This window comes from Nothobranchius furzeri, chromosome 10 (assembly GCF_043380555.1).
Source record: "Nothobranchius furzeri strain GRZ-AD chromosome 10, NfurGRZ-RIMD1, whole genome shotgun sequence".
Classification (NCBI taxonomy): Eukaryota; Metazoa; Chordata; class Actinopteri; order Cyprinodontiformes; family Nothobranchiidae; genus Nothobranchius; species Nothobranchius furzeri.
In genome coordinates this window covers 72341334-72355736 of record NC_091750.1, presented here as the reverse complement: position 1 = coordinate 72355736, position 14403 = coordinate 72341334, and the positions used below count along the sequence as shown (strand labels likewise).

The 14403-nt window shown below is 42.8% G+C and overlaps 1 protein-coding gene across 1 annotated transcript; it reads left to right on the top strand.

The window, feature by feature from the left end:
• The first annotated feature begins 153 nt into the window (after positions 1-153).
• mrpl22 (mitochondrial ribosomal protein L22) lies at positions 154-5972 on the top strand. The gene is made up of 7 exons (XM_015961865.3): positions 154-208; positions 294-336; positions 783-918; positions 1374-1439; positions 1724-1801; positions 1887-1956; positions 5701-5972. Exons 1-7 carry the CDS (start codon positions 184-186, stop codon positions 5907-5909), a joined length of 627 nt encoding a protein of 208 aa, XP_015817351.3. The 5' UTR covers positions 154-183; the 3' UTR covers positions 5910-5972.
• Positions 5973-14403: the final 8431 nt, after the last annotated feature.

The window sequence follows — 14403 nt, the reverse complement described above, 5'->3', positions numbered from 1 at the left end:
TGCTTTTATTAAATTCATGTACTGACCGTTTATATTATATTATAGTGAATAGAGCTTATCTATACATACGTTTGGGGTGTTTATGTTGTGTTAGTAGAAGGATGTACAGCAGTAAAAGTATATAACAACAAAATAAACGTTTTTGCCCCAAAGGAGTGTCAGAAAGTGTCGTAAAAATTCAAGATGGCGACTGCGATGATAGGACGCGGTGAATGAAGTTTTTATAAATAAGCTCAAATTTAACATATTTTTGTGTTCGTGTCTGTTTTTAATATTTTCATAACTGTTTGCAGGTGTTGCTTTCATCAGGAGCACATCCGGTTTGTTCCAGTCGAGGTGAGACGGTTTAAACTTGAAATTGTGAAGCTAACAGAAGGACGAAATGCACGAGACAGTTGTCGTTAACAGGCGACTTTGGTTACTAATAGAACCCTGGCAGAATACAGGTATACTTCAGGTGTTAAAGCAGTGGTTTATCGCAGGATTCCGTTTATTTAATGTCCACCCTGTTCTAGAGCAGAGGGGCCCAATCCCGGTCCTGGAAGTTGGAGGAGACGTCTTGTAACTTGCAGCAGAGATAAGGAACCTTGCTATGGCTGTTCCCCAGGTGGCGTGGCTGGCTTATGGAGAGATGGTTACAAACAGACCATTTGTTTTGGGTTGGAGAGCACACAGTTTCTCTGGCGAATGAAGATGGCTGGATAGTTTAATGCCTGATGCCCTTTGGCATGGCCACGACTCAACACCACAATAACGTTTTGTCTGTTGCATTCTCTCTCCAGGTTGCAGGTTCTGGCTGGAATGTCACAGCAGCTCTCTTGTGTCCACACCAGCATTCCACTGGACTCAAAACACTGGGAGAGGGCGAACCGGAAAGTGTTCCCGCCTCAGCTGCCGGATGAGCCTCGGCGACCTGCAGTGAGTCTGACGTTTACAACACAAGTCCAATGGAACAATTCTTCAGAGGGTTTAACTACAAACACATCGTCAGAGCTCGGTTCCTTTAGTCTGGCTCAACAGGACCACCGGGCTAGAGATGCAAAAAATCTGACCCTGAATAAATCAGTTTAATTGTGTTTAATGAAACATTGAACCAACAGCTGTGAGCTGATTGGTTCCAGGATCTGATAAAAATCAGATCTAAATGTTGTTTCACTCACATTTTTCTACCTGGAGTTCCTTAAAAACAGATTCAGAGAACTAGTTTCACCTTTTATGCATAACTCCTAACCTCGTCTCTGTTACCATGGTGATCCAACTCAAACTGATCCACCTTTGTGATCAAGCAGGAGCAAATGTGATGTAGTAAAACCATCTGGTGTCAGGAAGCTGATGACTCACCTGATGCTTCATGTTTGAACGTTTTCCTGCAGGAGGTCTACCACAGCAGGAGGCAGATCAAATACAGCAAAGACAAGATGTGGTATCTGGCCAAAATGGTGAGAAGTGTGAAAATAACCTGCTTCTAAAGTCTTTTGCTTCTGTTTGTGTCTGTGAAACAGCGGCTGGGAGATCTTGTAGAAAGACTCCCTCAGCTGTTATCTGCTGAACCTTTCAGATTATTTTCCTCATTTATTCCAGAAACTTTCCTCCTTTACTCAGAATTCTGAACGATTGTTTTCTGAATAATATAGGAAGATTTGGTCAGTGAAGGCACGTGGTTCTGTCTGTAAAGTAAATATTCTAATTCAAGATGGATTTAGAAAATGTTTCTTCCTTTTAGATCCGAGGGATGAGCATCGATGAAGCTGTGGCTCAGCTGGAGTTCAACGACAAGAAAGGAGCACAAATCATGAGAGAGGTTTGTAGCTGTGAGCAGAAATGAGTCTGATTTCTCTCCTGTGTCTCGGGTTTCACATGAATCTGTGTTGGTTTGGCGGTTCCAGGTCCTCCTCGAGGCTCAGGAGATGGCAGTAAAGAATCACAACGTGGAATACAAGTCTAACCTGTATGTAGGTGAGTTTCTGCAGCGTTTTAAGCAGAACTTGGATGGATGTTTGAAATCTTTAATACTTACCTTTGAAGTGACTTTTAGGGGCTACATGACTTAATTTGTTTTTAATGTCGACAGTCAAGTAATGAAAATTGAGTCGACTTTGACTAGTCGTCGATGACGTCATACACCTGAAGCAGCTGAAACTGACGATGGGTGACCAAGCGTTTTTTTTTTTTTTTTCCCCGACGCACGTGGGGGTGGGGGGGGTTGTTCGCTGGAGTTTTTGACAATTACAATTGCGCCCACATTTTCAAAGTTAAACACATCTCTTAACAACGGTAGTTTCTGCATCCTACTTCAGCCCTCTCTGCCTCTGCCTGCAGCCTCTCGGAGTTCCTGCTGCTCTAAACATTAAAATAATTATTTCATTTTCTGTTCCTCACTTCTGATTACCTTCAATGGTGTCTGTTTGTTGCAACCACCAAAAACTAACTTGTTTTTATTTGAGTATTTTTCTGTCCTGCCTGTCTATTATCTTCCTGCATCTCCTCTCAATCCTAAAGAAAAACTGCTACCTGGCTTCATACAGGTGCTGGCCAGTAAATTAGAATATCATCAAAAGGTTGAAAATATTTCAATAATTCCATTCAAAACGTGAAACTTGTACATTATATTCATGCAATGCACACAGACCAATGTATTTCCGATGTTTATTACGTTTAATTTTGATATTTATAGGTGACAACCAATGAAAACATCAAATCTGGTATCTCAGAAAATTAGAATATTCTAAAGGCCAATGAAAAAATGTTTGTTTCTCTAATGTTGGCCAACTGAAAAGAATGAACATGAAAAGAATGTGCATGTATAGCACTCAATACTTAGTCGGGGCTCCTTTTGCCTCAATAACTGCAGTAATGCGGCGTGGCATGGACTCGATCAGTCTGTGGCACTGCTCAGGTGTTATGAGAGCCCAGGTTGCTCTGATAGTCGTCTTCAGCTCCTCTGCATTGTTGGGTCTAGCGTATTGCATCCTCCGCTTCACAATACCCCATAGATTTTCTATGGGGTTAAGGTCAGGCGAGTTTGCTGGCCAATCAAGGACAGGGATACCATGGTCCTTGAACCAGGTGCTGGTGGTTTTGGCACTGTGTGCAGGTGCCAAGTCCTGTTGAAAGGTGAAGTCTGCATCCCCATAAAGTTGGTCAGCAGCAGGAAGCATGAAGTGCTCTAAAACTTCCTGGTAGACGGCTGCATTGACCCTGGACCTCAGGAAACAGAGTGGGCCAACACCGGCAGATGACATGGCACCCCACACCATCACTGACGGTGGAAACTTTACACTGGACCTCATGCAACGTGGATTCTGTGCTTCTCCGCTCTTCCTCCAGACTCTGGGTCCTTGATTTCCAAAGGAAATGCAGAACTTGCTTTCATCAGAAAACATAACTTTGGACCACTCAGCATCAGTCCAGTCCTTTTTGTCCTTGGCCCAGGCGAGACGCTTCTTGCGCTGTTTCATGTTCAAGAGTGGCTTGACACACGGAATGCGACACCTGAATCCCATGTCTTTCATGAGTCTCCTCGTGGTGGTTCTTGAAGCGCTGACTCCAGCTGCAGTCCACTCTTTGTGGATCTCCCCCACATTTTTGAATGGGTTTGTCGTCACAATTCTCTGCAGGGTGCGGTTATCCCTAGAGCTTGTACACTTTTTTCTACCACATTTTTTCCATCCCTTCGCCTGTCTGTTAATGTGCTTGGACACAGAGCTCTGCGAACAGCCAGCTTCTTTAGCAATCACATTTTGTGTCTTGCCCTCCTTGTGCAAGGTGTCAATGATTGTGTTTTGGACAGCTGTTAAGTCAGAAGTCTTCCCCATGATTGTGGTGCCTTCAAAACAAGACTGAGGGACCTTTTAAAGGCCTTTGCAGGTGTTTTGAGTAAATCAGCTGATTAGAGTGGCAGCAGGTGTCTTCTATATTCAGCCTTTTCAGAATATTCTAATTTTTTGAGATACCAAATTTGGAGTTTTCATTAGTTGTCACTTATGAATATCAAATTTAAATGTAATGAACATTGGAAATACATTGGTCTGTGTGCATTGCATGAATATAATGTACAAGTTTCACGTTTTGAATGGAATTACTGAAATATTTTCAACCTTTTGATGATATTCTAATTTACTGGCCAGCACCTGTATATATATTCACCTTATGAGTTACCTTTGAACTGCAGTTAAAAAAGTTCTACCGACCATAAATATAGCGGCGGAGTGCGCGCCGTCCGCACTGGTGAAATGCTTCACCGGAGGACCAAACCGGTGATGCTCTCCGCTCCACCGCAGCAAAACGCATCAGGCACAAATAAAAGACAGGAAACATAAAAGGAAATGAGCCGACATGAACGATAGCGTGTTAAATTAGTTTTTGAGGTGGCGACACCTGATTTGATGATGTTACTGTGGCCGTGCTCAGGACGCAGATGTCTGGAGCGCGTCAACAATCAGAGCTTTGCATGCGTGTTACGTCCCCGGCAGGTGTTGTATAAATGTGAAGGATGGGGGTAATATAAGAACTGGCAGAGGAGTTTAAAACGGGTTTATTTGTAACAAAAAGGTATTAAAAACACGAGCAAACAGATCTCTCTTAAAGGTTAACATTACACAGCAAATTATCAACTATAAAACACCTGGTTAAAACTTGTATTAAAAGCTTAACTGAACAGAAGGTGTTTAAAAATCCCAAAGTTGATAACTGTTCCTAAAACAATACACTGACTAAAACACCTAGTAAAACTTATTTTAAAAGCTTAACCACACAAATGTGTTTAAAAACCAAGGTCAGTAAAATTGCACAAAGTTAACCTTAAAACCAAACAGCCAAAAAGATCCCACTGGATCATCCAAAACTTCTTTCTTAGTAGGGATGTGTATTTTTGAAATTCTGGCGATACGATACATATCTCGATACAGGGGAGATGATACGATATATCACGATACATTGCGATACATTCAGTCAGACGTTACAAGCAATTTTTTTTACTGTATTTATTGTAAGAATGTTCAATAAACAGTCCAAACTGATACGTAACATGTTTAACATGAGGTATCTGAACCATGATGGAGGGATTTACATTTCAGTGGTGGAAACAAAACTCGTTGCACACTGCTGCCAACTAGCAGGTGGCGTTTGAATTGCGCAAAACGAAAAGAAAATACACAAATGTTTGCATGTAAATTCTTTCAGGAATTAGATACACAGCTTTTGAATATCGATGTAATAATCTCAGGAAAAATATCACGATATATTGCCATATCGATATTTCCGATACACGGCTTTTGAATATCGATATAATATTGCTGGGAAAAATATCACGATATATTGCCATCGTGATATTTTCTTACATCCCTATCTCTTAGAGTTAAAAACTACCACAGTTAAAAACTCAATCAAATCCAAACAAATCTAAACGAAAGGGGTTGAACACAAACAAAAACCAGGAGGACAGCAGAACCCCTGCACGGGTGATCCTGGCTCCTGCTCTTCCCTGGCCAGACTGGCAACCGTAACAATGCGCAAGCTGGTTAAGGTTAGGATGGGGGTGAGGGGAAGGTTAAATTGCAAGATGTTGAGCTTGAAAGACTTTGAAACAACATGAAATCTGAAGATCAAAGTGTTTTTGTTTTCTGTAACAACTTTTGGACTCTTCTGAGAAGAAAACCATCTCAGGCTCTTCTGACCAACTGTTTTTGTTTTCCGCTGCAGCCGAGTCGTTCTCCAGTAAAGGGATGTACCTGAAGCGGATCCGTTACCATGGCAGAGGAATGTTCGGCATCATGGACAGAGTTTACTGTCACTACTTTGTCAAGCTAGTGGAGGGTTCTCCGCCCAAAACCGAGCAGAGAACGGGCTTCGACCAAGCCAAAGAGTACGTCCAAAACCTGAAGAAACGGACCATCATCCACAGCCTGTAGACCAGGTCTCACATGTTTGGGTTGTTTGATATTTGTAAATAAACAGAAATATGCCAAACATGAGAGTGTAGGTTTTTTATTTCATATGTTTCCAGTCAGCTTTTAGATCCAGACCTGTAGCATCACTCCAGAAGAGCCTGTCTGACATCAATCAGGCTAAAAGACCTCATAAAGCAACACATCCTGCCTCCTTCCAAAGAACCCAGAAGAACAGCTAAAGTCCTGGTTAGGGTCAGAGGTCAGGGTTCACAGTAAGGCCCTAGAGACTTCTGGGGAAAATGAGCATCCTGTTCCCTCTGGAGTCAGATGTGGTGGTGGTGTGATGGTCTGGGGCTACTCTGCTGCTTCAGCTGATAGAACCATGAATTCTGCTCTAGAACATCTGACCTTTGACCTTAAACGGGCCATTCTCACTGGAACCCCCTCTGTGTGTCTGCATACAGATGGTTCTGTAGAGAAGAGCGTGACAACTCCACAGGGATGAGAGACACTGGATCAGCTGGTGCCTCCGATACCTGCTACAGCTGGGTTCAGAGGTCAGAGTGGTTTAGACCCTCATCCTGTAACTCAGGGTGTCTTTGTCTCAGTCTGTCAGAGAAACACTTGATCTGAGACTCACAAGGTCGTGAAACAGCTGAGAGGCGTAAACAAACATCCTACAGCAGGTCTGGAGTCTGCCGAGCAAGAACAGAGCCTTAAGTGAGTCCGCCACGTGACAGGTCTGCTAGTCGTGGCATGACAGCAGTCAGCGCAACTTCTCCTCGGAGTCTAGACCTGTCAGCATCGCTGTTCCTCATCCCGTCACTCGGACTTGGCTCTGTGGCGAACGGCTGCAGGTTGTCTCCGTGTCAGACTCAGAAGGTCTGTGAGTTCAGATCATGTCAGGGGAAAACCTGCTCCTCATCCTCAGCACTGACGTCTTTATGTGATGAAGCTCCTCCAGGATGCAAGTCCGTGTTTTCCTGGCATTCCTGCTCAAAGATGTTCTTGCTTCTAATGAAGCTGAAGCCAGAGAACAAAGCACTTGGACAACAAACCCCGGATGAGGCCTCTTTGGATCTAAAGGTCACCGTGTCTCATTGTTCTGAGAGCCCAGAGCGTAATTGGCCTTCAGTTTTCTGCTGCTGATGTGACTGATCCGGTTTGTGTGTCTGCCCGTTGCCACATCCCTCCAAAGCTCTTGTCAGCTCTGAGCAGCTTTGAGTGCACTTTCAAATGAAATGCCATCTGCTGGCCTCAATTTCAGCAGACAAGTGCCCCCAATCTCAGGTTGGAGGCGGCCTTGGTCCCACAGCGCAAAGCAGCAGCGACTTCTGAAAAGAACAGGCAGCTTCATCTTCCTCCTCCCTTCATCTGGCTCGACTTTATGACCCAGCTGCCTCGTTTTTCTCCCTGAGAACAAACATACAGAAACACCCGCCAATGTCGGCTTTTCTGCAGTTTAATTCAGCTAAATATGCTGATATTCAGATCTGCAGGAGTGTCTGAGTTTCAGCAAGACCCTGTTGACTTTAGCACATCAGAGGGGTGTTTCTGTGTGGAAACCAACAAATCAAACCTCTTTGTTTCAGAGAAACGATAAAATACACACAAATCAGAGTTTTAAAACCTCCATAAATAATAAAACATGAACAGGAGTAAGATCAGGGCCGGATTATCATTGCAGGGGCCCCTGGGCACAATGTGCTTAGGGCCCCCCAATCCTCTTGTCTCCTGTTTCCTTCCTCATCTTGTCTCCTTCCTCCTCTTGTCTTCTGTCTCCTTCCTCCTCTTGTCTTCTGTCTCCTTCCTCCTTTTGTCTCCTGTTTCCTTCCTCCTCTTGTCTTCTGTCTCCTTCCTCCTCTTGTCTTCTATCTCCTTCCTCCTCTTGTCTTCTATCTCCTTCCTCATTTTGTCTCCTGTTTCCTTCCAAGAGCATCTGGCTGCAGACATCAGCTGGCGTCTTTGCCGTGACAGGAAATGACGTATCCGGAAAAAAGTGTCATTACCTTCGCCGGAAGTCATTGCCTTTGCCGGAAGTAGTTTTTTTTTCTTGAATACGCTTTATTGACAAAGCACAAAAGTAGTTTGAATTTGTCAAAACCATACCGTGTCGTTTTTCTCTTCGATTTGTACATATTTAAGAGAAAAATTACACGGTGGGTCATTACCTTAACCAGAAGTCATTACTTTCACTGGAAGTAGTTTTTTAAAAAACAAAACTTACCGTAAAAAGCTTTTTATTTCGGATTTTTTTTTCTCTTCAGATCTGGACTGGCAAACTTAAGTAACGTTGTAACCTGCGTTGCATGAAAATTGAATATTAAATCCCTTTGTTCTTCAGACAGGGAATTTTTATGACAATAGCACATACATACATACATACACACACATATATATATATATATATATATATATATATATATATATATATGTATATATATACACACACACATATGTATATATACACACACAATAAAAGGCTGTAAAGTGAATTAAAAAAACATATGGAAAAAATGAGAACACATTAAACTAAGACTTTTCAAAATGTGCAAACAAAATAGTACTGGCTAAATATTCAGTTTTATTGTTAAGCCCAAGATGAACTTTTGACCTACACCAATTGCTAAAGTACAGGACTCCCAGAAGCAGTGAAAAACATTTCAGCAACACTCCTCTCTCACCAGCAACAAAAATTAGTTATTAAATATCCATAACACTGTCCTATTGTGTATCACAGCAGCTCATTGCAACAGAATTTAACTACTACAGCTGATAACTATTTAGCTAGTTGGTATTTATTTTGAGTGAAAGACAATAAAACCAAAGAAACACTTAATTTCACAACCATTTTATTTTGGGTACAAATGAATTTGCTGAAGGATGGCTTTCTCAACTGCATATCGATTCATCCCCTCCCATTTTTCCAACACTTTTATTGTTACCTGAAAAACATGCAGGATTACTTCATCGTTGTCGTTGTCGTCTTCCTCCGCTTATCCGGGTCCGGGTCGCGGGGGCAGCATCCCAACTAGGGAGCTCCAGACCGTCCTCTCCCCGGCCACCTCCACCAGCTCCTCCGGCAGGACCCCAAGGCGTTCCCGGACCAGATTGGAGATGTAACCTCTCCAACGTGTCCTGGGTCGACCCGGGGGCCTTCTGCCGGCAGGACATGCCCGAAACACCTCCCCGGGGAGGCGTCCAGGAGGCATCCTGACCAGATGCCCAAACCACCTCAACTAGCTCCTTTCGATCCAGAGAAGCAGCGGTTCTACTCCGAGTCCCTCCCGGATGTCCGAGCTCCTCACCCTATCTCTAAGGCTGAGCCCGGCCACCCTACGGAGGAAACTCATTTTAGCCGCTTGTATCCGCGATCTCGTTCTTTCAGTCATTACCCAAAGCTCATGACCGTAGGTGAGGATTGGGACGTAGATCGACCGGTAAATCGAGAGCCTGGCTTTCTGGCTCAGCTCCCTCTTCACCACGACAGATCGGCGTCCGCATCACTGCAGACGCCGAACCAATCCACCTGTCGATCTCCCGATCCCTCCTACCCTCACTCGTGAACAAGACCCCGAGATACTTAAACTTCTCCACTTGAGGTAGGACCTCTCCCCCGACCCGGAGTTGGCAAGCCACCCTTTTCCGGTCGAGAACCATGGATTTGGAGGTGCTGACCCTCATCCCAGCTGCTTCACACTCGGCCGCGAACCTACCCAGCAAGAGCTGAAGGTCAGAGCTGGGTGAAGCTAGGAGGACCACATCATCCGCAAAAAGCAGAGACGAGATTCTCAAGCCACCAAACTCTGTTAAGGATTACTTCATACACTGTCAAATGTTTTCGAAAAGTAACTTTTATACCAATCACTGCTGAAGACTGCGTTGTACCTCTGGAACAAGGACATCAAACACCAAGTCCAGAAACTGGAACACTCTCTTCTTTATTAGTTTATCTATTCCTGAGCATGAACCAATCCGCTCTGTCAGCTCGTCAACCTATAAAACACGTTAACATAAAAATGAACAAAACGTTCCTCTCAGCATTAGACAACAGACACAGGTGGCCCACTGACCACGCATCCACATAAATAAATGTGATGCAGCTTATTGTAAGTCAGTATACATTTACCTGTGCATCAGCAAAGTGGAACATCAGTGGCTTTAGTCTTTGCTTTAATTTAAGCGAGACACCTGGATTGTGCCACAGATACATGAGGCCAGACTTCACTCTACCACTGCAGAGATCCTTATACACAGTCTGAGTAGAGACAAGAGTTAAAAATAAGCAACATTACCACAGAAAACAAGGGATTGCATTATCCTATGTCCAATTTTAGAGTCTTAATTTATTATAATTAAACATTACCTTGATTTCACCATCTGAAATCACTGCCTGGGTTCCATTTTTCAAAGCCTCGATTGTCCTGTAATTTAGATAAAAATACATCTTATTAGCAAATGAAGAATACAAGCACATGTAAGGAGTTTTGTCAGTGTCACTTGAAGAAGTCCGATATTCATTTTAGATCTATATTTAAGGCCTCCAACTCCTGAATGATTTGCAGCTACATGTGCTTAAATCCGGTAATATTAATTAAACCAAACCCGATCAAAGCAGTCAGTCGACAAAAATATCTATTTTTTATAAGGTTGGGATTTTTCTGAAACAGAATCAGAAGGAGGGCGGCATTAATTAGAGAAGCGGCTACTATTTCAAAGTTATTGTACCTGGTGCAGGACACCTGACTTGTGCAACCACAGTAGAATGACCCAGCACACCACACACAATAACTGAAAAATATTTAGAGATATTGAAAGCTAAGCTTGTCCAGAAAATACATTTTATTTCTGGGTGCACAGGACCAGTTCCAGTGTGGGCCAGATGCTGAAAAATAAATTCATAAATCTGTCTTTTTGAAGTTTCACAAATCAGAGGAAGGTTTCACAAATCACAAACTATGTTTTATGCATTCCTACGAGCCCAGAATAATCTAAAACAGGTTTGAAGAGTGTATGTGTTGTAGGTTTTGAGCTAGAGCAGAATAAAAATGGTCAGAGTAGAGAAAAATTGGGTGTATTAGCCCTTTAGCCATTTCCCGAATCGGAAGCTAACTTTAGCATCTACGCTTTTTAATTAAAAAAGGGTATTAATAACGTTTCAGTTAAGTCAGTATTAGAAATCGTGGTCTTTACATCATGTCTAAATTATATATAAAGTTAATATTATTACTTTAACTGTTTTAACAAACAGGGAGACCAGAAAAATCAAATAGCTAAGTTAAAGCTAAGCTACAATTGCTGATAGCTTTATTTATGTAGCTTTTGTGTTAGCTAGCTTGTGATCTCCCTGCATTCGTTTTAAGACTGGGTGTTAATATTGATACAATTAGCTATGAAACACGGTGCCCTTTGCAGTAAATCTCTGGTAAAGCTTTAAACGCTACAGTGCCTACATTTAAGAACTAAGAAAGGTTGCAACAATTAGTTAATTTCATCCTTATCTTTCTTTCTTTATCTATCATCCTTATCCTTACCTTTCCTCAATTGAAACCCGCCGAGTATGGTTGAAACAAAAACAACGTAGCGGCCGCCAAAAAAAGACCAACTTCCTGCCGAGGTCTTTCGCTCGTCGATTTTCCGGTAAAAGTAATGACACGCCATCTTGCTCTCGACACACCAGCTGACGTCTGCAGCCAGGTCCTACTCTTTCCTTCCTCCTCTTGTCTCCTTTCTGCTTCCTCCTATTGTCTCCTGTCTCCTTCCTCCTCTTGTCTTCTGTCTCCTTCCTCCTCTTGTCTTCTGTCTCCTTCCTCCTCTTGTCTCCTGTCTCCTTCCTCTTGTCTTCTGTCTCCTTCCTCCTCTTGTCTTCTGTCTCCTTCCTCCTCTTGTCTCCTGTCTCCTTCCTGCTCTTGTCTCCTGTTTCCTTCCTCCTCTTGTCTTCTGTCTCCTTCCTCCTCTTGTCTTCTGTCTCCTTCCTCCTCTTGTCTCCTGTCTCCTTCCTCCTCTTGTCTTCTGTCTCCTTCCTCCTCTTGTCTACTGTCTCCTTCCTCCTCTTGTCTCCTGTTTCCTTCCTCCTCTTGTCTTCTGTCTCCTTCCTCCTCTTGCCTCCTGTCCCCTTCCTCCTCTTGTTTCCTGTTTCCTTCCTCGTGTAACAGAGATAAAAATGTGAATTTCACCAAAAGTGATGTGTAGTGATTATTTGTGTTTTTCGAGCCGCTTACTGGTGGTTAGGCGCAACTGCATGCAATGGGTCCTTCAGACGCACTCACGGCCCCTCCCACCAAAGCAGTAATGAAAGCTTTGAACATCTTAGGTGTGTTCTTGCTGTGTCTTTCTAAATCCATGCTTTCGTTCTTTTTAAACACAGAAACAGTTTTGTTTACCTGTTTTGTAGCTACAGTTTCGCCGACGGCTGCCGGCTTCTTCAGGCTGACGCTGATCTAAAACAGGTAAACAAAACTGTTTCTGTGTTTAAAAAGAACGAAAGCATGGAGTAATGAAAGCTGGTGGAGGTAGGTGTACTGTGAAGCCACTCTGCACTTAACTTCTGTTTAAGTCATTTTAACCTTTAGTTAATATATCAATATGGCCTGTTACAGATGTATAAGTGTTGTTAGAGCGTATTTTGAAAAAGGCTAGCTGTGTTTGCAATACATTAACAACTATAGATGTGATTCACTCTGGTTAGCATGCTAAGCTAATGGAAGCTAGCTTTTCAGTCCTTTTAGTAATGTTTGGTTTTTCTTTTTTCCCTGAACAGACCGTTGTATGCAGTTGCAGTGCACACACACTGATAAACTATTGTGTGCTTATATATATGTTTTATCAAAAGAAAATATGTATTGCTCTGAAATGCAAGTTGGTAAATTAATATATTGCTGTTGTTATTAAATGTCACTATACGATCACATGTAAGAAAAAAAGAAAAGCAGTAATGAAAGCTGGTGGAGACCGTTGTATGCAGTTGCAGCGCACACACACTGATGAACTATTGTGTGCTTGTTTTGATATCAGATCCTGCCAGTAAAACGCTTTGAAGGGCAGTCCTGTGTCTGTGGCCTGATTGTATATGTGCAGTGATTTGAGGCAACAAAAATAAAAACTCCTGTTACCCTGGACGGACAAGAAGAGACGGTTACTCTCGTCTTGACTCCTGTCTCCTTCCTCCTCTTGACTCCTGGCTCCTTCCTCTTCTTTTTGTTTCCTCTTGTTGGTCTCCTCTCTTGCCTTCAGAAAAACTGCTTTCTGGCCTTTCCATTAGTAAATTCATTTGCAATGTCATCAAAGTCCAGATTCCTGACAAGCTGAGATTCAATTGCCATCAGTGACACTGCACTGAGACACTGTTGAGTTTGTGTTGTTCTCAGTTCATTTTTTATTCTTGACATTTGTGAAAATCGTTCCCCTTCACAATTTGTAACTGGTAGCAGGCGCGTTGCAAGATTTTCAAAAGTGTGGGGGATGTTGTCTGTGCCTAAAATAATTTCATGTTATTCATCTTGTTAGTTTAATTTCCATAATAGCAGAGCAGGTGCAGATTTTAGACGCATGTCTCCGTTTTAAACATGTTTAAACTGTTCACAATACAAATCCAGGCTCTGTTTTGTTAGATTGGTGCAACTAAAGTTTGTACTGAATGAAACTTTACATTAAACCATGTTGAAAAGAAAAGGATCCGATTAAATCGTTTCCCCCTCATTTTACAGTCAGTACAGCGCATTGCGCGTGGCTCTGGGGTTAATCAAGTTTAGTTGTTTCTCTTTGCAACAATCTTCACAAGAAGACAAAACAGTTAAATGGCAGGTTACAGATATTTCCATTTGACTGTTTATTTTGACGGATAAACTCAAGGATGTTGGTTGTTTTGAAAGAATTACCCCGACGCACACTGATGCACACACAGCTGAGCTGACATTTTAATCATTATGCACATCGCGGAGGTAACTAAATCAATCCAGAAAAGATTTCCATCAGAACGTCAGAGCTTTATACTGGACACTGTGCTCAGCGCGGCTCGGAGCGCCCACGGTGGACAGTGAGCTGAAGATCTGTAGAGGGGTTCACAGCGCAGTGCAGAACCACGGCAATGCGGTAAGATTTCCTCCCACTGAAGCGGTCTGGAAACCCGGTCTCTCTGAGGGATATGTCACTTGGAAATATGTTCTCCAATTATGAAACTTTGGCTGAATAGTGCTTGTTCCCGTCTCTAATATGAAGACGCATGACGCATCCAGCCAGTCTGAGGCAGAATAGCCTCTTCAGCTCAGAAAGCACCTGTAGAGACATTTGATCACGCACAAAGTTTATGTGGAGCAGAAGCGGCCGGGCCACAGCAGGTGAAATGTTCCTAGCCTACAGTTATCCTCTATTCTGTCTCAGTTTGCTCTGCTCTTGTCTGGGCTGACGCAGCTGATGGTGCGATACCCTTATGAACGGTGAGAGGTACATATAAGAAGTGCAGGTAGAGTTAGAAAAATCTGCAGGGCCACAAACACATTAGGGAAGATGGACTGTA

Coding starts and splice junctions, on each gene's coding strand:
- mrpl22 (XM_015961865.3), top strand. CDS start 184: ATGGCGACTGCGATGATAGGACGCG. Junction 209..293: donor GACTGCGATGATAGGACGCG/GTGAATGAAGTT, acceptor AACTGTTTGCAG/GTGTTGCTTTCATCAGGAGC. Junction 337..782: donor TCCGGTTTGTTCCAGTCGAG/GTGAGACGGTTT, acceptor TTCTCTCTCCAG/GTTGCAGGTTCTGGCTGGAA.